The sequence below is a fragment of the Tachyglossus aculeatus genome, chromosome 22 (assembly GCF_015852505.1).
Source record: "Tachyglossus aculeatus isolate mTacAcu1 chromosome 22, mTacAcu1.pri, whole genome shotgun sequence".
NCBI lineage: Eukaryota > Metazoa > Chordata > Mammalia > Monotremata > Tachyglossidae > Tachyglossus > Tachyglossus aculeatus.
This window is the reverse complement of record NC_052087.1, coordinates 32,745,159-32,771,392: the sequence shown is the minus strand read 5'-3', so window position 1 is coordinate 32,771,392 and position 26,234 is coordinate 32,745,159. Positions and strand designations below refer to the sequence as shown.

The 26,234-nt window shown below is 49.2% G+C and overlaps 1 protein-coding gene and 1 pseudogene across 1 annotated transcript; both read left to right on the top strand.

Annotated features, from left to right (window-relative positions):
* Positions 1-25,725, top strand: SLC43A3 (solute carrier family 43 member 3). The gene is made up of 12 exons (XM_038765291.1): positions 1-172; positions 3,797-3,929; positions 16,795-16,841; positions 17,821-17,897; positions 18,701-18,793; positions 19,979-20,118; positions 20,222-20,490; positions 21,327-21,497; positions 23,166-23,285; positions 23,565-23,751; positions 24,864-24,987; positions 25,630-25,725. The coding sequence occupies exons 1-12, from the start codon at positions 1-3 to the stop codon at positions 25,723-25,725; spliced, it is 1,629 nt and encodes a 542-aa protein (XP_038621219.1).
* LOC119944442 lies at positions 1,768-2,047 on the top strand (annotated as a pseudogene).
* Positions 25,726-26,234: the final 509 nt, after the last annotated feature.

The following is a 26,234-nucleotide window of genomic DNA, read 5'->3' as shown; positions in this document are numbered from 1 at the left end:
ATGGGGCCGCTGCAAAAAGTGGCCACGCTGGTGACCGGGCTGGTGGAATGCATTGGCTTTGCGGGGGTCATCTTTGGGTGGGCCTCGCTAGTTTTTGTCCTGAAGGACAACGGCTACTTCAAGGAGCGGTGTATTCCGGTTTCCAGGAAGACTGACAATGCCACAGGTAAGGTGGGGGTGGCAGTGGCCGCAGGGTTCACACCCTGGGGGGAAGGATTGCAAAGCTCGCGGGTCAGTTTTGGTGGGCATCACCGTATTCTTTTCCCGTAGTTGGCCAGTTGCACTGAGGGGAACCCGGGAGGGCTGGAATCGCTGGCCTGAAACGGGGATTTTTCAATGAAAACGGGAATCGGAGAGGTTCAGAGAGGGAAGGGATATTCCCCTTCCTTCCTCTCCCCCTCGTCCCCCTCTCCATCACCCCCATCTTAACTCCTTCCCTTCCCCACAGCACCTGTATATATGTTTGTACATATTTATTACTCTATTTATTTATTTATTTTACTTGTACATATCTATTCTATTTATTTTATTTTGTTAGTATGTTTGGTTTTATTCTCTGTCTCCCCCTTTTAGACTGTGAGCCCACTGTTGGGTAGGGACTGTCTCTATATGTCGCCACTTTGTACTTCCCAAGCGCTTAGTACAGTGCTCTGCACATAGTAAGCGCTCAATAAATACGATGGATGATTGATGATGATATTGCCACTGGAAAGTTGTAGAGCTGGCCCGGTAAATGGGGTTAGCTGGCCTCCTCTAGCTCCTGTTTCCCTCAAGAGGGAGACCCATTGCAGGCTGTTGTTCCCTTGGGGACTGAGGCAGGAACAGCGATTTCATCTTTCAACTTCACTCATTCCTATTTATTGAGCGCTTACTGTGTGCAGAGCGCTGTACCAACGCTCGGGAGAGTAGGATAGAACAACAAACGGACACCTACGCTGCCCACTACGAGCTTACAGTCTCTGCTCCTGAGCTCTCTGCACAGGGCTCTGCGTGCAGGAGGACGTCGATAAATGTCGATGCCGATGGTGATGTGCGGGGGACAGTCCTGGAAAAAGCATCCTGTCAATCCGGGATTCTTTGTTTTTTGAGGGGTTGACACCCTGAGCCTTCGGCAGGGGGATGCCCCCCAGAAAGTAGTGGCACCCCTCTCAACTGTAAGATCATTGTGAGCAGGGAACAAATCTACCAACTGTGTTTTTTTTAATGGCATTTATTAAGCACTTACTATTCATTCATTCATTCATTCATTCATTCATTCAATCGTATTTATTGAGCGCTTACTGTGTGCAGAGCACTGTACTAAGCGCTTGGGAAGTCCAAGTTGGCAACATATAGAGACGGTCCCTACCCAACAGTGGGCTCATGGTCTACATTCACAGTCTCCAGTCACATTCCACAGGGGATGTTCCCTCTGAGAACAAAATACAAAGACCTATATATCGATGTCAATTGCATTCATTGTGCATACTACTGCGCAAAGCACTGTTCTAAGCACTGGGGAGGTTGTGAGGTGATGAGGTTGTCCCACGGGGGAGGCTCACAGTCTTCATCCCCGTTTTCCAGATGAGGTAACTGAGGCCCAGAGAAGTGAAGTGACTTGCCCAAAGTCACACAGCTGACAATTGGTGGAGGTGGGATTTGAACCCATGACCTCCACCTCCAAAGCCCGGGCTCTTTTCCACTGAGCCATGCTGCTTCTCTGTGTTGTATTCTCCCAGGCGCTTAGTACAGCACACGGTAAGTGCTTGATAAATGCCACTTAAATAAATACATACCTGGCAGGGGAGACACCGTGATCACGTAGGTGGTTTTCCCAGGGTGAGTCTCAATCAATCAATCAATCGTATTTATTGAGCGCTTACTGTGTGCAGAGCACTGTACTAAGCGCTTGGGAAGTACAAGTCGGCAACACATAGAGACAGTCCCTACCCAACAGCGGGAGTCTCAGCCATTGCACTCTGACTGTGCTGACCCCTGTGATTTCCCCAAATGCGGGAAACTCGACTGCATAATTTGTGGTAGTGGGGGACTGCATTTGCGCTCCGAGAAGCAGCATGGCTCAGTGGAAAGAGCCCGGGCTTTGGAGTCAGAGGTCATGGATTCAAATCCCACCTCCACCAATTGTCAGCTGTGTAACTTTGGGCAAGTCACTTCACTTCTCTGAGCCTCAGTTACCTCATCTGTAAAATAGGGGATTAAGACTGCGAGTCCCCCGTGGGACAACCTGATCACCTTGTAACCTCCCCAGCGCTTAGAACAGTGCTTTGCACATAGTAGGCGCTTAATAAATGCCATCATTATTATGATTATTACCACTGATTGGTTGAGAGGGGCAGCTTCTCCAGGGGTGGGGTTTAGCCCATCCTTGCTTCTACCCTCAGTGGTTGGCTTTGATTTGTTCAAGTCTATCCCTCCTCAATCAATCAATCGTATTTATTAAGCGCTTACTGTGTGCAGAGTACTGTACTAAGCGCTTGGGAGAGTATGATATAACAGAGCTGGTAGACACAGTCCCTTCCCTGCCCACAGGGAATAGCGGATAGAGCAGGGGGCTGGGAGTCGGAAGGTCATGGTTTCTAATCCCAGCTCTACCACTTATCTGCTGTGTGACCTTAGGCAAGTCGCTTCACTTCTCTGTGCCTCAGTTACTTCATCTGTAAAACGGTGAATAAGATTGTGAGCCCTATGCGGGACGGGGACTGTGTCCAGCCCGATTTGCTTGTATCCACCCTAATTCATTCATTCATGCAATCGTATTTATTGAGTGCTTACTGTGTGCAGAGCACTGTACTAAGCACTTGGGAAATACAAGTTGCCAGCATAGAGAGACCGTCCCTACCCAACAGCGGGCTCATGGTAAAGCTTAGTACAGTGCCTGGCACATAGTAAGTGCTTAACAAATACCATTATTGTTATTACTACTATTATTACTAATAAGCTCCAACCCTTTCTTGCTGTTCCCACCCACTCCTCCACTAGCCGGCTAACCCTAAGCTGGCAATATGCTTGGGGAGTAATTAAAATTATAATAATTGCGATATTTCTTAAGCAAGCACTGTGCTAATCACTCCGGTCCATTAGATGAAGCAAGATAATCAGATCATACGCCTTCTTGGTCCCTCGTGAGGCTCACAGTCTAAGAGGGGAGGGAGAACTGGTATTAAATCCCCATTTTACAGAGACGTGAAGCGACGGAACATATTTTATTACTCTATTTATTTATTTATTTATTTTACTTGTACATATCTATTCTATTTATTTTATTTTGCTAGTATGTTTGGTTTTGTTCTCTGTCTCCCCCTTTTAGACTGTGAGCCCACTGTTGGGTAGGGACTGTCTCTCTATGTTGCCAACTTGTACTTCCCAAGCGCTTAGTACAGTGCTCTGCACATAGTAAGTGCTCAATAAATACGATTGATGATGATGATGAGGACACACAGCAGACAAAGCAGACTGCTCTGCACACAGTAAGCGCTCAATAGATACGATTGATTGATTGAATGAATGAAGTCCTGAAGCTGGGATTAGAATCCAGGTCCTCTGACGCCCAGTTCAGTGTATTTTCCCCTAGGCCGGGGGAGTTTGAACCCAAGTTCTGGGCCATCGCCTTATGTTATCTCAGCTGGGCTAGTCACCCCCTAAACAGGCCCCTTCAGTTAACCGAGCGGAGGAGAATGTCCATTCCGAGGACCACCGCCCCGGAGAAATACGGGTGGGGATTTAGGGGGTTCAGTACAATAACTAATTTGTACTTGTTTCCCAGACAGTTACAATTTAACAGCGGTTCCCCGCTCCCATGACTGCACGGCCCAGGATGAGCAGTTCTCCCTCGTTTTCACCATCGGCTCCTTCATGAACAATTTCATGACGTTCCCTACGGGCTACATTTTTGATCACTACGGCACCACGGTGGCCCGCCTCATTGCCATGTAAGTTGTCAGAGCCCAGCCTCTCTGCCCTACCCTGGACGTAATTCAGTCATTCATTCAATTGGATTTATTGAGCGCTTACTGTGTGCGGAACACTATACTTAGCCCTTGGAGAGTACAACACAACAATAAACACACAAATTCCCTGCCCACAGAGAGTAATTGTGGTTGTGAAGCCCTTACTTTATGCCAAGCGCTCATCACGGGCAGGGAGTGTGTCTGTTACATTGTTATATCGTACTCTCTCAAGCGCTTAGAACAGTGATCTGCATACAGTAAGCGCACAATAAATACCTATATGTAATTTATTTGTTTATATTAATGTCTGTTTCCCCCTTTAGACTGTAAGCTTGTTGTGGGCAGATCACTGTTCTAAGCGCTTAGAACAGTGATCTGCACACAGTAAGAGCGCAATAAATACCTATCTGTAATATATTTGTTTATATTAATGTCTGTTTCCCCCTTTAGAGTGTAAGCTTGTTGTGGGCAGGGAATATGTCTGTTTATTGTTATATTGTACACTCCAAAGCGCTTGGTACAGTGCAGTAAGGACTCAAAAAATACGATTGAATGAACGAATGAATTTGATTAACTGACTGATGACTGTGACTGTGAGCCCACTGTTGGATAGGGACTGTCTCTATATGTTGCCAACTTGTACTTCCCAAGCGCTTAGTACAGTGCTCTGCACACAGTAAGCGCTCAATAAATACGATTGATTGATTGATTGATTGACGTATATAGAGCATAATCAGATCTGATCCAGTCCCTGTCCCACATGGGGCTCACAGTTGTAAAAGGGACGGAGAATGGGGATTGAGTCCCCATTTTACAGATGTGGAAACTGTGGCTCAGAAGTTGAGTGACTTGCCCAAGATCAAATAGCAGGAAAGTGGTGGAGCTGGGTTAAGAACCCAGATCTCCTTCCTCTCAGCAACGTGCTCTCGTCATGAGGCCACGTGTCTTCTCTAGGAATGGGGAGAGGGGATGGAGCTGTCCTAGTAGCTCTTGGGGTGACTTATGTACTTATTCATTCATTCAATCAATCATATTTATTGAGCGCTTACTATGTGCAGAGCAATGTACTAAGCGCTTGGGAAGTACAAGTCGGCAACATATAGAGACGGTCCCTATCCAACAACGGGCTCACAGGCTAGAAGGGGGAGACAGACAACAAAACAAAACATGAGGTTCAGGTGTCAAGTCATCAGAATAAATAGAAGTAAAGCTAGATGCACATCATTGACAAAATAAAAAGAATAGTAAATATGTACAAGTAAAATAAATAGAGTAATGTATCTGTACAAACACACAGGTGTTGTGGGGAGCGGAAGGAGGTAGGGCGGGGGGGATGGGGAGGAGGAGAGGAAAAAGGGGGCTCAGTTTGGGAAGGCCTCCTGGAGAAGGTGAGCTCTCAGTAGGGCTTTGAAGGGAGGAAGAGAGCTAGCTTGGCGGGTGTGCGGAGGGAGGGCATTCCGGGCCAGGGGGAGGACGTGGGCCGGGGGTCGACTGCGGGACGGGCGAGAACGAGGCCCGGTGAGGAGGTTAGTGGTGGCTGAGGAGCGGAGGGTGCGGGCTGGGCTGGAGAAAGAGAGAAGGGAGGTGAGGTAGGAGGGGGCGAGGAGATGGACAGCCTTGAAGCCGAGAGTGAGGAGTTTTTGCTTTATGCGTAGGTTGACTGGTAGCCGCTGGAGATTTTTAAGGAGGGGGAGTAACATGCCCAGAGCATTTCTGCACAGAGATGATCCAGGCAGCAATGTGAAGTATAGACTGAAGCGGGGAGAGACAGGAGGATGGGAGATCAGAGAGGAGGCTGACGCAGTAATCCAGTTGGGGTAGGATGAGAGATTGAACCAGCGCACCACATATCATACCACAGCACTTACGTCCAGATCTGTATTTTATTTATTTATATTAATGTCTGTCTCCCGCTCTAGACTGTCTACCAGCTCTGTTATAGTATTAAAGTTGACTCTTCCAAGTGCTTAGTACAGTGCTCGGTGCACAGAAAACTTTTAATACTTCTAGGCAGTCTAAAACTTCTAGACTGTGAGCCCATTGTTGGGTAGGGACCGTCTCTATATGTTGCCGACTTGTACTTCCCAAGCGCTCAGTACGGTGCTCTGCACACAGTAAGCGCTTAATGAATACGATCGAATGAATGAATGAATAATAAATTCAATTGATTGATTGACAGGGGCTGAAATCGCCAGTGGGAAGAAAGTGACATCCCTAGACAGGGATTTTCCAGAACTCCCTGAGCAGAGGGCTCTGAGTGGGGCCGACCCCCAGGGTATCAACTGCCCCCGCATCCACTTGGCCCCCAAGACCCCCCAAACCATCTAAGAATCACCTGAACTCCATTGCTTCAGGGGCTCAAGCACAGAGGTTTGAGCCTTCCAGGGAGAGTGGGTGGGAAGGAGCCGGGAGAATGGATGTCTGCAGGGATGTCGTTCCTGCATCAGTGTCCAGTACAACTCCGGGAGTGAGATCGGAGCAGTTCCTGACTGAGCCGACTCTCTGCTACTGTGTTTTAGAAAATCCTATTTCAAATTTCGGCTCTCATCGGTCGAGAGACCGAAGCTTCGACTCTGTTTCTAGAGACCCTGCCCCAAATCAGGGGAGGGGATGAATCTATCTATCTATCCCAACACTTAGTACAGTGTGGGGGGACATAGTAAGCACTTAACAAATACCATAGACTGTGAGCCCACTGTTGGGTAGGGACTGTCTCTATATGTTGCCAACTTGTACTTCCCAAGCGCTTAGTACAGTGCTCTGCACACAGTAAGCGCTCAATAAATACAATTGATTGATTGACTGATTGATAAAAAAGGTGGAATTAGCCAAGTGCTGGCTAGAGTGCTGTTGAGTTTCTACTGATTTTCTTGGGCCTATTTCCCCCATGTGTCCAAATCATTTAAAAAGCCTATTCTTGTCTTCCAAAGGGTTGGCGACCAATAATAGTAATAATAATAATGGCATTTATTAAGCACTTGCTATGTGCAAAGCACTGTTCTAAGTGCTGGGGAGGTTACAAGGTGATCAGGTTGTCCCACGGGGGGTTCACAGTCTTAACCCCCGTTTTACAGATGAGGTAACTGAGGCACAGAGAAAGTTAAGTGACTTGCCCAAAGTCACACAGCTGACAATTGGCAGAGCCGGGATTTGAACCCATGATCTCTGACTCCAAAGCCCGGGCTCTTTCCGGTGAGCCACGCTGCTTCTCGATCCGAGTTGAGTCATGTCAAAGTGGATGAGCATTCTTTCAACTCCTTTGAGTCAGTGATTGAAAAACAAAAGGACCCATCCCTGTTGGAAAGCAACCTTGGCAGCTGCTCCTGGATGGACCCTGAATCTTGTGGGTGCCGCCCTGGAGCTGGCTGTGCTGGGTACCCCGAATCCCTCAGTAGCACTTCCCTGGAGAACCCCTAAATTCTCCTCCAACTTGTTCATCATCATCATCAATCGTATTTATTGAGCGCTTACTGTGTGCAGAGCACTGTACTAAGCGCTTGGAAAGTACAAGTTGGCAACATATAGAGACAGTCCCTACCCAACAGTGGGCTCACAGTCTAAAAGGGGGAGACAGAGAACAAAACCAAACATACTAACAAAATAAATAGAATAGATATGTACAAGTAAAATAAATAATATATAAATAGAGTAATAACTATGTACAAACATGTATACATATATACAGGTGCTGTGGGGATTCAACAGAGGCACTGTGAAGAAGAAAGAATCACCGATATTCGGTACTTGATCTCTCTCCAAATGAGGCTTTGAGCACCTTTTGGAATAGAAAGGGACTTGTGTCTGAACTGATTAAGTTGTTACAAGATCAGTGCTTGACATGGAGTAATTGCTCACCACATAAAAATGGGGATTAAGACTGCGAGCCCCCCGTGGGACAACCTGATCCTCCCCAGTGCTTAGAACAGTGCTTTGCACATAGTAAGTGCTTAATAAATGCCATCATTATAATTATTATTAATCTTTGAAGTAGCGTGGCTCAGTGGAAAGAGCTCAGGCCCATCCCACTGTCCCTGTGGACCTGGGGATTCAGAGGCAGAGAGACGCTGAGAGTTGAAAATAAAAATATGAGAAATTGTCACATAGCAGGTGCTTAACAGATACTATTATTATTATTAATAATAATAATAATAATAACTTAAAAAGTGTGAAAAAAATGTGTGATGTCGTAGCTATCCTGGATGGGGCAGATCAGCTGAGAACTAGACTTTCTGGGGTAAAAAAGCGGGAAGCGGCGGCGTGGCTCAGTGGAAAGAACACGGGCTTGGGAGTCAGAGGTCACGGGTTCTAATCCCGACTCCACCACTTGTCAGCTGTGTGACTTTGGGCAAGTCACTTAACTTCTTTGGGCCTGAGTTACCCATATATAAAATGGGGATTAAGACTGTGAGCCCCACGTGGGACAACCTGATCACCTTGTATCCAGCGCTTAGAACAGTGCTTGGCACATAGTAAGCGCTTAACAAATGCCATCATTGTTACTATTACTACCCCAGTGCTTAGAACAGTGCTTTGCACATAGTAAGCACTTAACAAATACCATTACTATTATTATTAAAATGGGATGGTTCTTTCTTCCATACCTAGTTACCTGCATCCCAGGTCACTGAACAGGCCTGTCTGTTCATGAGGCCCTCACGTGGGATGGAATCGTGAACCTTTTTGAAGTCTGTATATATTAAATCTACTCCCTCTTCTTCTTTCCCCAACCACTTATCTTTTCACTAGGGAAGGGGATTGAACTCATCTGGCTCAATTTGCTTTTTTCCCAAGGCCGTGTTGGTTGCTTCTTGTCTATCTTCAGCTCCTTCCGGTAGTTGCAAACTGATTTTCGATCGAAGGGTCTCTTCTCTCCACGGGTAGCCTGGCTAAGCTGACCAGTGTGTCGCTACTGGGGCTTTCCTTTCTCCCTTTTTAAATAATAATAATAATTTGTTAATTGCTTACTATGTGCCAGGCACTGTACTAAGCGCCAGGGTGGGTATAAGCAAATCAGGTTGGACACAGTCCCTGTCCCATGTGGGGCTCACAGTCCCATTTTACAGATGAGATAACTGAGGCCCAGAGAAGTGAAGTTACTTACCCAAGGTCACATAGCAGACAAGTGGCGAGCCGGGATTAGAACCGATGACCTTCTGACCCCCAGAGCTGGGCTCAGCATTTCATTCATTCATTTATTGAGCGCTTACTGTGTGCAGAGCACTGCACTGAGCGCTTGGGAAGTACAAGTTGGCAACATATAGGGACGGTCCCTACCCGACAACGGGCTCACATTGCCCTGCCCCGGTTCTCGAGGGGCTCTCCTGCCTTCCGAGAATTCTCCCAAATGTTAGTTGCCCTGCATCCGATCTCTTAGGTATCTGATGACTTGTCGATTTAAACATAGTAGTTAAAAAAAAAAAAATCGCTCCCTATTTATTTGGCTTCACCGCCTTCCACTGCAAGTGAGACTTGTCCTTATCTTCTGCCAACTTTTATCTTTTGTGTAAAGATAGAAGTGAATAAAAAAAACCCCATTACCAGCTTTCCCATTTTACATCCCTCTTTTCCCCATCTCTCTCCCTTCTGCATCGTCTATGCACTTGGATCTGTGCCCTTTGGGCATTTGGCATTCACCCCAACCTCCACCCCACTGCAAAATGTACATATCTATAACTTATCTATTATGATGTCTTCCCCTCTAAACTCTAAGTTTCTTGTGGACAAGGAACGTGTCTATCGACTGGGTTGAATCGTCCTCTCCCAAGTGCTTAGGACGGTGTTCTTCATGCAGTTGACACCCGATAAATCCCACTGATTGATTAATTGATTGATTTGCTGCCAGAGAGGTGGGTAGGGAGGACAGAGGGAGAGCAGGAAGATAGATGTTTTCCAATCCCTCCATTTTTGCTCAATTTTGCATTGGAAGATTTTTATTTCCTTTTCTGTTTCATGCTATTTGCATTCCCTTCCTGGTTTTGTTTTTCTAATCTTGTCCATACACAGTGGGGCTGTTTGTCTTTAATCTTTCGTAATGTGACCCAATTTCTGGCTTTCTCATTTGCCCTTTGAACCTCCGGAGACCTGGGCTTAGCCACCTTGGCATTTTGTTATCCTGATGGTCTTTCTGTTGTCCTCATGGAGTTTGCTTCTGTTCCCATAAAACTATGTATCTGAACCAGATTTCCAGGCTCCTTTGAGTCTTGGGTTTTCTTCCCATTAGCCCCCCCTTTTTTTTCTAATGGTGTTTGTTAATAATAATAATAATGGCATTTATTAAGCGCTTACTATGTGCCAAGCACTGTTCTAAGCACTGGGGTCGATGCAGTAATAATAATAATAATAATGATGGTATTTATTAAGCGCTTACTATGTGGAAGCACTGTTCTAAGCACTGGGGTCGATACAATAATAATAGTAATAATGATGGTATTTATTAAGCGCTTACTACATGCCAAGCACTGTTCTAAGCTCTGGGGTAGACACAATAATAACAATAATACTAATGGCATTTGTTAAGTGCTTACTATGTGCCAAGCACTGTTCTAAGCACTGGGGTCGATACAATAATAATAATAATAATGGCATGTATTAAGCGCTTACTATGTGCCAAGCACTGTCCTAAGCACTGGGGTCGATACAATAATAATAATAATGGTGGCATTTGTTAAGCGCTTACTACGTGCCAAGCACTGTTCTAAGTACTGGGGTAGACACAATAATAATAATAATGATGGCATTTGTTAAGCGCTTACTATGTGCAAAGCACTGTTCTAAGCGCTGGGGAGGTTACAAGGTGATCAGGTTGTCCCACAGGGGGCTCACAGTCTTCATCCCCATTTTACAGATGAGAGAACTGAGGCTCAGAGAAGTTAAGTGACTTGCCCAAGGTCACACAGCAGACATGTGGCGGAACTGGGATTAGAACCCATGACCTCTGGCTCCCAAGCCCAGGCTCTTTCCGCTGAGCCACGCTGCTCTGTCCCACGTGGGGCCCACAGTCTTAATCCCCATTTTACAGATGAGGTAACTGAGGCACAGAGAAGTTAAGCGACTTGCCCAAGGTCACACAGAAGAGAAGTGGAGGAGCCAGGATTAAAACCCAGGCCCTGTCTTCCAGGCTCCTGCTCTATCCACTAGGCAACACTGCTTCTCCTTCCATCTAGTTTCCTATGGATTCATTTTCTTTCTCTTGCCGACTTTTTCTCTTTCCTTCCTTCAGGAATAATGATCATAATGGTGGTATTTGTTCAGTATTTACTAAGTGTCACACGCTATTCTGAGCACTGGGATAAATGCAAGATAGGAGAAGTAGCGGGGCTCAGTGGAAAGAGCCCGGGCTTTGGAGTCAGAGTGCATGGGTTCAAATCCCGGCTCCGCCAATTGTCAGCTGTGTGACTTTGGGCAAGTCACTTCACTTCTCTGTACCTCAGTTCCCTCATCTGTAAAATGTGGGTTAGGACTGTGAGCCCCACATGGGACAACCTGATCACGTTGTAACCTCCCCAGCGCTTAGAACAGTGCTTTGCACTAAGTAAGCGCTTAATAAATGCCATCATTTTTATTATATTCAGTTTGGACACAGTCCATATCCTACATGGGGCTCACAATCTAAGTTAGAGGGAGAGCCGGGATTTAATTCCTCTTTTACAGATGAGGAAACTGAGGCCCAGAGAAGTTGAGTGGCTTTCACGGGTCCCACAGCAGGAAAGCGGTGGAGCTGAGATTAGAACCCAGGGTCTCTGAACCCGGGCCCGTGCTCTTTCCGTTCAGGTTTGTTGCTTTCCAACGCTCTTGTTTTCGCTCCCTCCGTGGTACATTTCTCACATAAGGCCCAGACGAAAAAAAGAGACACTTGCCCTAGTTGCTTTCTTGACTTTCAGGATGATCTGAGGTCTTTTGGGTGATCTTTCCAACGGTCTTCTAGTGCTCCTCATTCCCGACCAAAGAAGTCCATCTTCTCTTCCTGCTTTAGAGGTCTATAATAGAGTGCTACAGGGACATTGACCTGATTTTTTTTACTTTAACCCAAACTCTCTCTACTAGGGTGGCCACCCACAACCCTCAAGAATCCCAGACAACCGGGCGTGCTTGACGTACAAATAATGATAACTGTGGTATTTGCTAAGTGCTCACTACCTGCTAAATCCTGTACTAAGTGCTGGGTGAGGTCTTTCATCCAACAGTGAATGCGTTATTGTTGTCATTTGTGCCTTTTTGTGGAATAACCAGACCTAGAACATTTCCCTGGGGGACCTCTAAACTCTCCCCCAACTTTTTCCCATCCCACTGTCCCCGTGGACCCGGGGACCGGGTTACAGTCGGATAATTAGGAGGCAGAGGGAGACTGGGTGTTGAAAATAAAAATACGAGGATTTGGCACATAATAATAATAATGATGGTATTTCTTAAGCGCTCACTCTGTGCCAAGCACTGTTCTAAGCGCTGGGGTAGATACAAGGTAATCAAGTTGTCCCACATGGGGCCCACAGTCTTAATCCCCATTTTACAGATAAGGTAACTGAGGCATAGAGAAGTTAAGTGACTTGCCCCAAGTCACACAGCTGATAAGCGGTGGAGTCAGGATTAGAACCCCTGACCTCTGACATCCAAGCCCGTTCTCTTTCCAGTAAGCCACACTGCTTCTAGGCCCTTAACAAAGACCGCGATTATTATTATTATTAATAATAATAAAGCCTGGGATGCCATAGCTATCCTGGATGATAATGATGGCATTTATAAAGTGCTTACTATGTGCAAAACACTGTTCTAAGTGCTGGGGAGGTTACAAGGTGATCAGGTTCTCCCACGGGGAGCTCACAGTCTTAATCCCCATTTTACAGATGAGGTAACTGAGGCCCAGAGAAGTTAAGTGACTTGCCCAAAGTCACGCAGCTGACAATTGGCAGATGGATGGGACAGATCAACTGAAAACTAAACTTCCTGTGGTAAAATGGGGTGGTTATCTTCCATATCTAGTTACCTGTATCCCAGACCACTGAGCAACCCATCTTTTGGGAACACGTCTACCAGCTCTCTTATATTATACTCTCCCAAGTGCTTGGTACAGTGTTCTGCACAAAGTAAGTGCTCAATAAATAAATATTGATTGATTCTTTGCCTACATCTCCAGACCAATGCCCCGAGTGCTGGGTCACCCTGCCATAGTTGTTCTAATTACATCATAACCGGGGTCCTGAGCGAAGGTGTTCTGTTTCTCTGGGGCATTTTCCCCCTCCCTTTTTTTAAATGATATTTCTTAAACACTTACTATGTGCCAGGAACTGTACTAAGCGCTAGGGCAGGTACAAGCTAATCAGGTTGTACACAATCCACACATGGGACCAACAGTCTTAATCCCCATTTTACAGATGAGGTAACTGAGATACAGAGAAGTGAAATGATTTGCCCAAGGTCACACGGCGGCGGAGGCGGGATTAGAATCCCGGTCCTCTGACTCCCAAATCCGTGCTCTTTCCACTAAGCCACGCTGCTTCCCCGGCCCTGGTCTGCCATAGGGTTGCTTCCTTTGGTTTTCTTCTTCTTCTAGTGTCTCCTGCACTAAAATATCCCCAGATGCCAATGGTTACCAAACCCTCAAGGACGCCCCAGATCGAGAAGCAGCGTGGCTCAGTGGAAAGAGCCCGGGCTTTGGAGTCAGATGTCATGGGTTCAAACCCCGGCTCCGCCAATTATCAGCTGTGTGACTTTGGGCAAGTCACTTCACTTCTCTGGGCCTCAGTTACCTCATCTGTAAAATGGGGATTGAGACTGTGAGCCCCCTGTGGGACGACCTGATCGCCTTGTATCCCCCCCAGCGCTCAGAACAGTGCTTTGCACATAGTAAGTGCTTAATAAATGCCATCATTATTATTATTATTGGTGAAAATTTCATCACCGTTTGACTTAGTCCAACCCCACATACCTGATGTAAGGCCGGTGGTCTGATATTCAGCCCAACTGCCCAAACGCCATTCAGATCCACCACCAGTCTCTAATGGGAAAGGAGAAAAGAAGCCTCTGCCCTTAATGCCTTGGAGAGGGCCCTTCAGTTCTCAAACGGAAGGCACGAAATGAGTGGGATTTTTGTCTTCTTTCTGCCAAAATCCATCTGTGGTGCTGGACAAATCCCCTAGTACTCTGCTCCCTCTTCCTCAGTTTATCTCTGTGTTTAGACGTCTTTCCTTTGGCTTTATGGGCCAAAGTCAGAGTGTGTTTACTGTCTCCCTTCCGGTCTCTGCTTAGATTATATCTGCTCCTTCATCCTCTGGTCTCTTCATTCCTTAGCCCCATTGCCCCCCTTCCTCTTCCCCTTGACCTAAGCATCCTTGCCCAGAGCACAATCAATTACTGAGCACTTAGGCTATGCAGAGCACTTTTACTAAGCGCTTGGGAGAGTTCAAAAGAGTTAGTAGACGTGATCCCGGCCTTCAGTGAGCTCACAGTCTCACGCACAGCAGCTTTAGGAACTTCTGATACTAGCACTGTCCACTTCTCACCGATGACTGGGGAAAGTCATTTCTTTTCTCTCAGCTTCCATAAAATGGGGACGTTTCATTCCCTGCCTCCTTCTCCTCTCCCAGGAAGGTGGGGAGAATAAGTGCTCATTCGGCGGAGCTAGGACTTCTCGATAATGGTCCTGTGACCTTGACAACAAGTCGTGGCTGCATCGTCCCTGAGACCCCAGAAGGGGATGATGATAATAGTGATAATTGTATTTGTTAAGCACTTACTATGTTGCACTAAGCGCTGTGGTGGAGCCAAGCAAATCAGGCTGGACACAGTCCATATCCCATGTGGGGCTCAGAGTCTCCATCTCCAGATGCGGTAACTGAGGCACAGAGAAGTGAAGTGACTTGCCTGTGACTCCTGGGCCCACGCTCTATCCACTAAGCCACTCTGGTCCCGGCCCCCGCTCCGTCTCCCTGGAGTTGTGGGTGCCGGGGTGGAGGGTGGACTTGGGATCCCCCTCGTAGTTCACTCCAGGGCTGCAGAGGCCAAGCTGGGATTTTCCAGGTTCTGGGGGACGAGGGAGTTGGGCCGGCCTGTTCCTCAACAGTCTATCTTCCCACCCGAAGCCAGGTTCCCGAGTCAAGCAACTGGTCTCCGGGCTCATTAGGGCGCCCTGGCAGGGGCACGTGGAATCATCAACAAAAGTGGTAATTCTCTCCCCAGTTCCAAGCTCAGCAGCCCAGGGCTGCAGGGATGATCAGGGTGCCAGCAGTTCTTAAAACCTCAGACTCAGCCCCATTCACTTGCTGGTTTTAGTGCTGAAGGAGCAGAATAGGGCCAGAATCGGTCCGGCTGCCATCTTGCAGCCCTTCCTGTCAGTTTGCGGTGTCTCACTTCCTCTGTCCTAGTTGCCCGGGTTTCCTAGGTACATGGGCCCCTTTCCTGAGACAGCCCTCACTGTCCTCCCTCTCTTCCTTCCCCGCGTCTTCCTTTTCCAGGAGGATGCCGCTTCCTTGAAGCTTTCCTGTCCACTTCCTCTCTGAGCCAACTCATGTCTTCCTCAGATTGAGGGCTTGTGGGGACAGTCTCAAAGGAGATGGGGTTGGAGCAGTGGTCAATATCGCTCGTGCCCAGGCTCCGTAAGCCCAGGGGCAAGAAAATGCCACCTCCAGTCCCAAGAGGCAGCATGGCTTCCAGAAGGGAGAGTTGGCTGTGTTAGGCCTGTACCCGCTAAGCACTTTTTAAAAAACGGTATTTATTAAACATTTACTATGTACTGGGCACTATATTACATGCTGAAGTAGATAGAAGTTATCAGGCTGGACATGTTCTCTGTCTCTCACGGGGCTCAGTCTTAATCCCCGTTTTACAAATGAGGTGATTGAGGCACAGAGAAATAGTAATAATAATAATAAAAATGATGGCATTTATTAAGCGCTTACTATAAGCAGAGCACTGTTCTAAGCGCTGGGGAAGTTACAAGGTAATCAAGTTGTCCCATGGTGGGGCTCACAGTCTTAATCCCCATTTTCCAGATGAGGGAACTGAGGCCCAGAGAAGTGAAGTGACTTGCCCAAAGTCACACAGCAGACAGTTGGCGGAGCTGGGATTTGAACCCATGACCTCTGACTCCAAAGCCTGGACTCATTTCACTCAGCCATCCTGTTTGAAATGAAGTGACTTGCCCAGGGTCACCCAGCAGACGAGTGGCAGAACTGGCATTAGAACCCAGATCCTTCTGTCTCCCAGGCCCAGGCTGTAATATCCACTAGGCCACACTGCTTCTCACTTTGATACTTGCCCCAATCCCACCCCACAGCACTTAGTTATAGATCCTCATACTCTGCCGCTTCCCCCATCTGCCACAGAGAAGCAGCATTATTTAGTGGAAAGAGCCTGGGTTTGGGAGTCAAAGGACTTGGGTTCTAATGCCGGCTCTTCTCCTTGTTTGCTGTGTGATTTTGGGCAAGCCACTCAATTTCTCTGTGCCTCAGTTACCTCATCTGTAAAATGGGGGTGAAGACTGTGAGCCCCATTTGGGACAATCTGATGACCTTGTATCTACCCCAGTGCTTAGAACGGTGCTTGGCACATATTAAGCTCTTAACAAATGCCATGATGATAATTATTATTATTTATTTTAACATCTATCTCCCATTGTAAGCTCTGTAAGGGCAGGAATTATATCTGACAACTCCACTGTGCTCTTCCAAGAGCGTAGTACAGTGCTTTGCACGCAGTAGGGGCTCAATAAATATTCTGTAAGATCCTTAAGAACAGGGATCGCGGCTAAATTGTATCGAATTCGCCCAAGCGCTTAGTACTGTGCTCTGCCCACAGTAAGAAATGCCAAAGATTGACTGATGGACTGATTGATTTCTCCTGTTTTGTGTTTCAGATTGCTCTACACAGGAGGGACATTGCTCATCGCCTTCTCCTCTGCAGGTGGGAGGTGATTCCGATCCTTGGGGAGGACTATGGGGGGAAGGGGCAGAGAGCAGGGGGGAATCATGTGAGCCCACTGTTGGGTAGGGACTGTCTCTATATGTTGCCAACTTGTACTTCCCAAGCGCTTAGTACAGTGCTCTGCACACAGTAAGCGCTCAATAAATACGATTGATGATGACGTGGAGCTGAGGGTGGGGCTGCTAGCTGTGGGGGTGATAGAGGGCTTCAGGCAAGGCTGGAATCTACCCACTACAAGGACATTTCAGAGGTAGATCCAGAGGGTAGGGGCCGGAGCTGGGATCCGGGAGCCGGGAATGGCCTGTTGTCCCAGCCTGCCGCCTTCTGCATCCTCGGAGCTCCTGGGCTTTGCCTCCCTGTCTCCCCTGCTAGGCCCTGTCCTGTGAGAGGCCTCTCTGGAGGTTGGAAACACCATCCTGTGTGAGAAGCAGCGTGGCTCGGTAGAAAGAGCATGGGCTTTGGAGTCAGAGGTCATGGGTTCAAATTCCGGCTCCGCCAATTGTCAGCTGTGTGACTTTGCGCAAGTCACTTCACTTCTCTGGGCCTCAGTTACCTCATCTGGAAAATGGGGATTAAGACTGTGAGCCCCCCGTGGGACAACCTGATCACTTGGTAACCTCCCCAGTGCTTAGAACAGTGCTTTGCACATAGTAAGCGCTTAATAAATGCCATCATTATTATGATTATTATTATCCTGCAGTGCCCAAGCCTAGAGTTGCCCCAAATCCCCATGGCCCTGGGAAGAGGGGGCCGGGCTGCAGCAGGGGGAAGGTGGCTTCAGGGCCAGGGCACGGAATGGGGGGCTCCAGGTGGGATAGGGAAAGATGGGTGCCTGTCAGCTGTGTTTGTGTGTTTGCATGCACGCACACACGGGCCTGTGGTGTCTGTGTGTTTGTGGGGGTGGGGGACATGGTGGCAGAGGGACACACCGGGCTCCCTGACTCGGTGTTCTTTGCAGAATCTGCCGTTCTACTCTTTGCCGCCCTGCCACTGCTATCCGTCGGAGGCGTCCTGTTCTTGATCACGAACATGCAGGTGGGTCTCCTTGAACCCAGTCCCTGACTCCCGGGGCCTCGTCCTCTCTCAGCCAGGGTTCCCGTTTCGAACCCAAAGAACCCACAGGTCCTCCTGGGGGTTGGCCCCCCTGTTGGGCCTCGAGGTGGATCAAAACCTTGTTAAAATCACATCGCCTCCATGCTGACCTCCTCTCCCTCATTTCCCTACTTCCTCTCCCTTTCTGCGTCACCCAGGCACCTAAGAGCGCGGGCTTGGGAGTGAGAGGATGTGGATTCTAATTCCAGCTCTGCCACTTGTCTGCCGTGTGACCTTGGGCAAGCCACTTAACTGCTCCGTGCCTCAGTTACCTCATCTGTAAAATGGGGATTAAGACTTCGAGCCTCATGTGGGAAAACCTGATTACGTTGTAACTACTCCAGCGCTTAGAACAGCGCTTGGCACATAGTAAGCGCCTAAGAAAATACCATAATTATTAATTATTATTATTATTTCCCTTGAAGTACTTGGTATTCACCCCACAGTCAGCCCCACAGCACTTATGTAAGGATCCATAATTCATTTCACTATCTGTCTCCCGCTTTAGGCTGTAAGCTCCTTTTGGGCAGGAAGCGTGTCTACCAACTCTGTTGTATTATACTCTTCCAAGCGCTTAATCCAGTGCTCTGCACGCAGTAAGCACTCAATAATTGCCATCGATTGATTGATTGATTGGTCTCGGGCTGGTGGAGGGCAAGGGGGTGTTCCCGGGGCCCTGCCCCCTTGGGAGTGGGGTGGGCTGGGGTCAGCCCGGGTGAGGGGTGAGGTCCTCCTTTGCTCTCCAGGTGGGAAACCTGTTTGGCAAACACTGCTCCACCATCATCACGCTGTACAACGGGGCCTTCGACTCGTCCTCCGCCGTCTTTCTCCTCGTCAAGGTACCTTCTCCGGGCTGGTTGAGGGACTGGTGGGGAACCATCGCTGGATGGGGGAATGGGTGGGAGGGAGGGTTGCCCCGCTCTGAGGTCACCGGGGTTAGAGGAGGAAGAGAGGGAGGGGGAGACGACCAGGCTGAGGCACCCAAATTGCCTTCCCCCAGACCTGCCTCACTCGCCGTGGCTAGAGAGCTGTCCATCGGTGGGGCAGCCCAGGAGGAGAAGCCGCCTTCCCTGCTGTGCGGGCACGAGCCCAGCTTGGCTCCGCTCAGCTTCAGCGTGAAGGAGATTTTCTCAGGGAGTGGGAGGCGGCTGACTCTGCACTCCCACCCTGCTTTGGACCTGGGACAAATCGGGCCTCCTGGCAGTAGCCAGGACGGCCAGAAAGGGTGGACATAGGTGCGGATGGCTAGGCCACTATTTGCCATTGGCTATGGTGGCCCGCTTGGCCCTGTGAGAGAGCCAGCAGCATCAGAATTGGATGGGATCGGGTGGACTGCCGGGTGAGCTTGGTGAGCTTAGAGGATTGGGGTTAGAGATTGGGCCTTGAGGTGGGGGGAATCCCCAGAGTCCCAGAGTTCTCCCGAGGCACAAGGGACCTGCTGCTACAGCTTCTCCCCACATCATCATCATCATCAATGCTATTTATTGAGTGCTTATTGTGTGCAAGACACTGTACTAAGCACTTGGGAGAGTACAATACCTCAGCTGTGTGATTTGGGTCAAGTCACTTAACTTCTTTGTGCCTCAGTTACCTCATCTGGAAAATGGGGATTGAGACAGCCCCACGTGGGACAAGCAGATTGCCTTGTATCCCCCCCAGGGCTTAGAACAGTGCTTGGCACCTAATGATGGCATTTATTAAGCGCTAAGTGCAAAGCACTGTTCTAAGCACTGGGGAGGTTACATGGTGATCAGGTTGTCCCACGGGGGGCTCACAGTCTTAATCCCCATTTTACAGATGAGGTCACTGAGGCCCAGAGAAGTGAAGTGACTTGCCCAAAGTCACACAGCTGACAAGTGGCGGAGCCGGGATTTGAACCCATGACCTCCGACTGCAAAGCCCGGGCTCTTTCCCCTGAGCCACGCTGCTTCTCTAGTAGTAAGCACTTAACAAATGGCATCATCATTATTATTATTACAATACAACCAAGTTGTCAGAGGTGTTCTCTGCTTCTCTCCCTGCAGTTGCTGCACGAGGCGGGGCTGACCTTCCACAATTCTTTCTTCATCCTGTCGGCCTGCAGCATCATCCATCTCGCCCGTACCTTCTTCCTGCTGCCCTGGGGTCACATCCCGTACCCCGTGCCTCCTGGCTACAGCTACGGGTAAGTGAGCTGCCTGGCTGGGGGCTCGCTCACTGGACTCCTCCCCTCCCAATGGTCAGGGGAGAGCCAGCCTCGCGTCTCCTCCCCCGTCCCCCGCCGGGAGGGGACACCGAGGCCCACTGAGGGTTATTCAGGGTGACACTGCAGGAGCTGGGCAGGACCTCAGTACTCCTGGGATCTACAGCCAGGTACAGCGGGGCTTCTGTTTCCTCAGCCTGGGCTGTCCGGTTTCCCGGTCCGACGGTGGGGAAGGAAAGCCGGAAGCCCAGGAGGCTGACGGGAAGCCAGAGGAGACGAATGGTGCGGAGGAGAACAGAGGCACGCTGGCCTTGAAGAAGACGGACGCTGCCACCTTTGACCTCCAGCAGCCAGGTTAGGGCCCGTCAACCCCGGGGGGCCCTTCCCACAGTCCCTCCCCTCAGCACTAGGAGTATGTGACCTGTGCCCTTTGACCCTCAATGAATACTTACGGGTTGCCTGCCTGCTTGCCATCCCCAGCCTCACTGGTGGCCACCCTGTTAATCCATCCCTGGCCCTTCTTCTCCGCCAGGCCCGTGCCTCTCTCCCCCGGCCCCTTCTTATTTTACCCTATTTTTACCCATCTGTTCTTTTCAATCAATCAATCAATCAGTGGTATTTACTGAGCACTTACTGTGTGCAGAGCCCTGTACTAAGCATCCGTGGGAGTACCATATAATGGAGTTGGTAGACACGGTGCCCAGATTTCCCTTTCCTCTCTCCCTCCCTGCTTCCTTTCTTTCTCCCTTCTCTCCCACCTCCTTGCCCCTTTCCTCTTTCCTCTCCATCCCCGCTCCGGTCAGCTGGAACCCCTCCGCCGTTCCCGTGAAGCGTGGCCATCTCCCATCCATAGAGAAGCAGCGTGGCTCAGTGGAAAGAGCCCGGGTTTTGGAGTCAGAGGTCACAGGTTCAAATCCCAGCTCCGCCAATTGTCAGCTGTATGACAACTTCTCTGCGCCTCAGTTACCTCATCAGTAAAAGGGGGATTAAGACTGTGAGGCCCCCGTGGGACAACCTGATGACCTTGTATCCCCCCAGTGCTTAGAACAGTGCTTTGCACATAGTAAGCGCTTAACAAACACCATCATTATTATTATTATTATTATCCTTGCTGGCCTCTGGGCCCTCCCCCCAACCCGCCGCCCCCTCTGGGCTCTGGATCACGACCTCGGGTCTTCCTTTCTTCTCAGAGGGTCCAGGGGCCGCGGAACCCGCCGGGGTCTCCTTCCGGAGCTGCGTCCTGTCTCGGCTGTTCGTCTGTCACCTCATGTGGCTGTCTGTGATGCAGCTGCGGCATTACCTCTTCATTGGGACCCTCAACTTCATGCTGACCCAGCTGGCCCACGGAAACACCACCCTAGGTACCCAGAGAGGCGATGCGGAGGGACCGCCCGGATGGCACGGGACGTCGGGGAATGGGGGCCGTGTCGGCCTTGTCTTCCACAGTTTCCCTTCCTTCCCTTCCCTGGTGGATGCCACCTCCCCTTCCCCTTATTCGTAGATTGTGAAACCTGTGGGGGTCAGAGACCATGTCTGCCGTCAGTCATTCAGGCAATCATATTTATTGGGTGATTACGGTGTGCAGAGCACTGTACTAAGCACTCTGTTTCTCTCTGCATTTCTTTCCCATCACTTAGTGCAATGCTTTGCACATAGTAAGTGCTTAAATACTACTACTACTACTACTACTACTACTACTACTACTACTACTACTACTACTACAACTAGCCTAGTGCATACAGCACGGGTCTGGGAGTGAGAAGGACCTGGGTTTTAATCCTGGCTCCGCCACTGGCCTTCTGAGTGACCTTGGGACAGTCACTTCACTTCTGTGGGCCTCAGTTCTCTCATCTGTAAAATGGGGAATAAGACAGTGAGCCCCATGTGGGACCGGGACTGTATCCAACCCCGATTTGCTTGTATCCACCCCAGTGCTTAGTTCAGTTCCTGGCACATAGTAAGCACTTAATAATAATAATAATAATAATGATGGTATTTGTTAAGTGCTTACTATGTGCCAAGCGCTGTTCTAAGCGCTGACGAATATTACTACTGGGATGACAAGAGCAGATCCCTGAGAACTAACCTCTAAGCCCAGGTGGCAGTGATAATATTTATTGAGCTTGGTGGAGTGCTTGGAGAAGTGACGTGTTGTTGGCCCACAAGGAGCTCACCCTCGAATGGGACAGCCAAACAGAAAAGTATTTACAGCTAAAGTGGTCAGAATAAGAAGCAGAATAGAGAAACAGTGTGGTCTAGTGGGAAGAGCCTGAGCTTGGGAGTCAGAGGACCTGACTCCTCCACTTCTCTGCTGTGTGACCTTGGAGAACTCACTCAACTTCTCTGTGCCTCAGTTGCCTCAACTGTAAAACGGGGATTAGGACTGTGAATGCTCTGTGGAACAGGACTCTGTCCAAACTGATTATTTTGTACCTACTCCGGTGTTTAGTACGGCACATAGTAAGTGCTTAGCAAACACGATTAAAAAATGATAAGCAATTGGGTATGCATGTATCTACGCGCAATTGCTGAGGATGGGTATAAATAGCAAGGGAGATATGCCAATCTCTACTTCTAGACTGTGAGCCCGTTGTTGGGTAGAGACTGTCTCTATATGTTGCCAACTTGTACTTCCCAAGCGCTTAGTACAGTGCTCTGCACACAGTAAGCGCTCAATAAATATGATAGAATGAATGAATGAATGAATGAATCTCGGAATATCTAGTTCTCTACAGGCCAGGGCAGCTCTGAAGGAGGGAATGCAGAGCATAGCATGGGCCTTGGCATGTAATACATACTTAATGAATAACATCATCATCGAGAGGTGAGAGGGGATGGAAAGGAGGGATGAGAGAGGAGTCATCAGCCTGGATTCATTCAGTCATATTTATTAAGTGCTTACTATGTGCAGAGCACTGTACTAAGCGCTTGGGAAGTACAAGTTGGCAACATATATAGAGACGGTCCCTACCCAACAAAGGGCTCACAGTCTAGAAGGGTCTAACACCCGACTCTTGAACTCCCTGCAGTGAGCACCTACACCAACGCATTTGCCTTCACCCAGCTCTGTGGGGTGTTTTGTGCTCCCTGGAACGGTTTGATCTTGGATCGATTCAAAAGGAAGTACCAGGAGGAGGCCAAGAAGAAAGGTGAGCTATCTGGTCCATTCCTTCAATCCTGGGCGTTTCGTCTGCTAGTCTCCTTCTGTCAGCTTCCTCTCCTATGCCTTCAGCCAATTCTCCAGTTCAGAATCCACCCCCCTTCTCCTTCATCCTTTCCCCTCTGATCCTCTCTTCCTTTCCTTTCTCTCTATCTCTCTGTTTCTGTTTCCCCTCCTGTGTCTCCTTCTTCTTCACCTTCTTCCCCAACTTCCATCCCTCCTCTCCCTCCCAATGGATCACATCCACTCCCTTTCCCTTCTCTCCCAGGAACTCCGGCCTCCGCAGCAGTTCTGCGCTCCACTGTGCTGTCCCTGGCCCTGACAGTGCTCCAGTGCCTAGGATTCTCTATCTTTGCCTCAGTCCCTTACCTGCCCATCCAGTACATCACCTTCATCCTTCAGGTTCTTAGTCGCTCCTTCCTGTACGGAGGCAACGCTGCTTTCCTCACCCTTGCGTAAGTGCCGGGGGGCTTGGGAGAAGGGAAGAGATGGAGAGGAGAGATTATTATCTGGTATTTTCTAAGCGCTTACTATGTGCCGACTGCTGGTTTAGATACAGTACGATCAGATCAGACACGGTTTCTCTCCCACACGGGCAACATCAGTTTCACTGCAGCTGAGTGGATTTGAAAAGGTAAACACATAATCCTCTGAATATGTTCAATGTGTATCTATTACAGTACATACACATTGAACATATTCAGAGGATTGTGTGTATATATTTAATCCACTCTCTCAGATCATTATATTTCCCATTATACTTGGACTTCCCAAGCGCTTAGTACAGTGCTCTGCACACAGTAAGCGCTCAATAAATACGATTGAATGAATGAATGGGCATCATGGTCCAAGGGGGAGGGAGAACAGATAGCTTATCCCTGTTTTACAAGTGAGGAAACGGAGGCAAAGAGAAACTGCGTTGCCCAGTGTCACCCGGCAGGCAGGTGGCAGAGCCGGGATCGGAACCCAGACCTCCTGGCTACCAGGCCAGAGATTGAGAGAAGGAAGGGAGTTGAGATGGAGGTGGAGAAAAGAAGGAGAGGCTGGGAGAAGATGGTGGAGAGGTAGAGGCTTGGGAGAAGGATGGTTGTCTGAGGAAAGGAGGCAAGTGGTGGAAATTAAAAAGCAAGATGAAGGTGGGGAAGGAGGCCTAGGTGGAGGTAGGAGAAGAGGGGTGAAAGCTGGAGGAAATGGACTAGGAGACGAAGATGGGGAGATGGAAGGCAACTCATGGAAGGAAACTCATGGAAGGATGGAGGAATGGGGTCACCGTGGAGGGAGGGAAAATGATGATTGGGATGGTAAAGTTAGGGGGGTGGGGAAGGGAAGGCAAGGATCACCAGGCTGGGAGACTGTGAGTGAGTGAGGTAGGGCAAGGAAAGGAACCAAACAGCTGCTGACTCTGTGTGTGTGATGGAAATCTTCTTGACCGTGAGCCCGTTGTTGGGTAGGGACCGTCTCTCTATGTTGCCGACTTGTACTTCCCAAGCACTTAGTACAGTGCTCTGCACACAGTCAGCGCTCAATAAATACGATTGATTGAATGAAAGAATGAATCTCTCTGCAGCTTTCCCCTGGAGCATTTTGGGAAACTCTACGGGCTGTTGATGGGCCTTTCGGCCGTGGTGTCACTCCTGCAGTTTCCCTGCTTCGCCCTCATCAAGGGGCCCCTCCAGCAGGACCCCTTTTATGTGAGTATCTCCTCTGTCCCTCCCTCCGTCCCCCCACCCCACTCCACTCCCCAGGGTCCCTTCCCCAGCAAAAGGTCTGGCCTCCTCAGCTCCTCTCCACACCCTCACTTCCCCTATCCACCCTCCCCTCTGCGTCAACTCTGCACTTGGCCATGTAACCCTTAAGCACTTTAGAGAAGCAGCACGGCCTAGGGGCAAGAGCAGGGACTTTGGAGTTAGAGGACATGGGTTCTAATCCCGCTCTGCCGCTTGTCTGCTGTGTGACCTTGGGCAAGTCACTTAACTTCTCGGTGCCTCAGTTACCTCATCTGCAAAATGGGGATTAAGATTGTGAGCCCCACGTGGGACAACCTGATTACATTGTATCCATCCCAGCACTTAGAATAGTAAGCGCTTAACAAGTTTTATTATTATTATTATTGTTGTTTGATATTCACCCCAGCCGCACAGCACTCTGACCACATTCTTTCCCCTAGCTGTAATTTATTTCCATGCTGCGTTTCATGCTGTGGACTGAAAGCTCCCTGTGGGCAGGGATGGGATCTAAAGACTATTGTATTATACTTTCCCGAGTGCTTAGTATGGTGCTCTGCCCACAGTAGGTGTCATTGATTTATTGTTCGATTGATTTCACCTCTGCAGATGAATATCACCCTGATGCTGGTCACGCTACTGGCCTTCATCCACCCTGTCTTCGTAGTCCGGGAATGCCAACGTCGGGAGAAACAGCCGGCCTAATGCTCTTGGCACAGGTGCCCTCCCTCGGCCTTGCCGGCAGCTCTGCCCGATTTTGGAGGGCATCGGTGGTGGAGAGGGGGGAATTCCAGGATCCACGCTTCATTTCCCATTCCTCCTGGTTCAACCTACCCCGTCCACCCAACCTATTTCCCCTTCACGGTCAGTGCTGGGGCAGGACCTACACGCGGGATGGTGGGGGGTGGGCTGGTCAATAGCTCCAAGGGAGCCCGGGAGGAAACATTATCGGGTCAAATGTCATCAGTCCCTAAGGGGTTCCTCCCAGGGATGAAGTTTTCTTTGCACGGGGCCACCGATTTTATTTGTAGTTGCATTTGTAATGAAGCGACTCTGAAGGAAAAACAAGACTTGTGTTCTGACGTGCCTTTCCGTGGGGATGGGAGAATTCTGGGAAGAGTGGTTAGCGGGGGCGGGCTAGGGAGACTGCCGCTGGACTTTTGGGGTCAGCTGTGACCACCTGGTGTGACTCCCATCAAATACCCCAGTTGCGA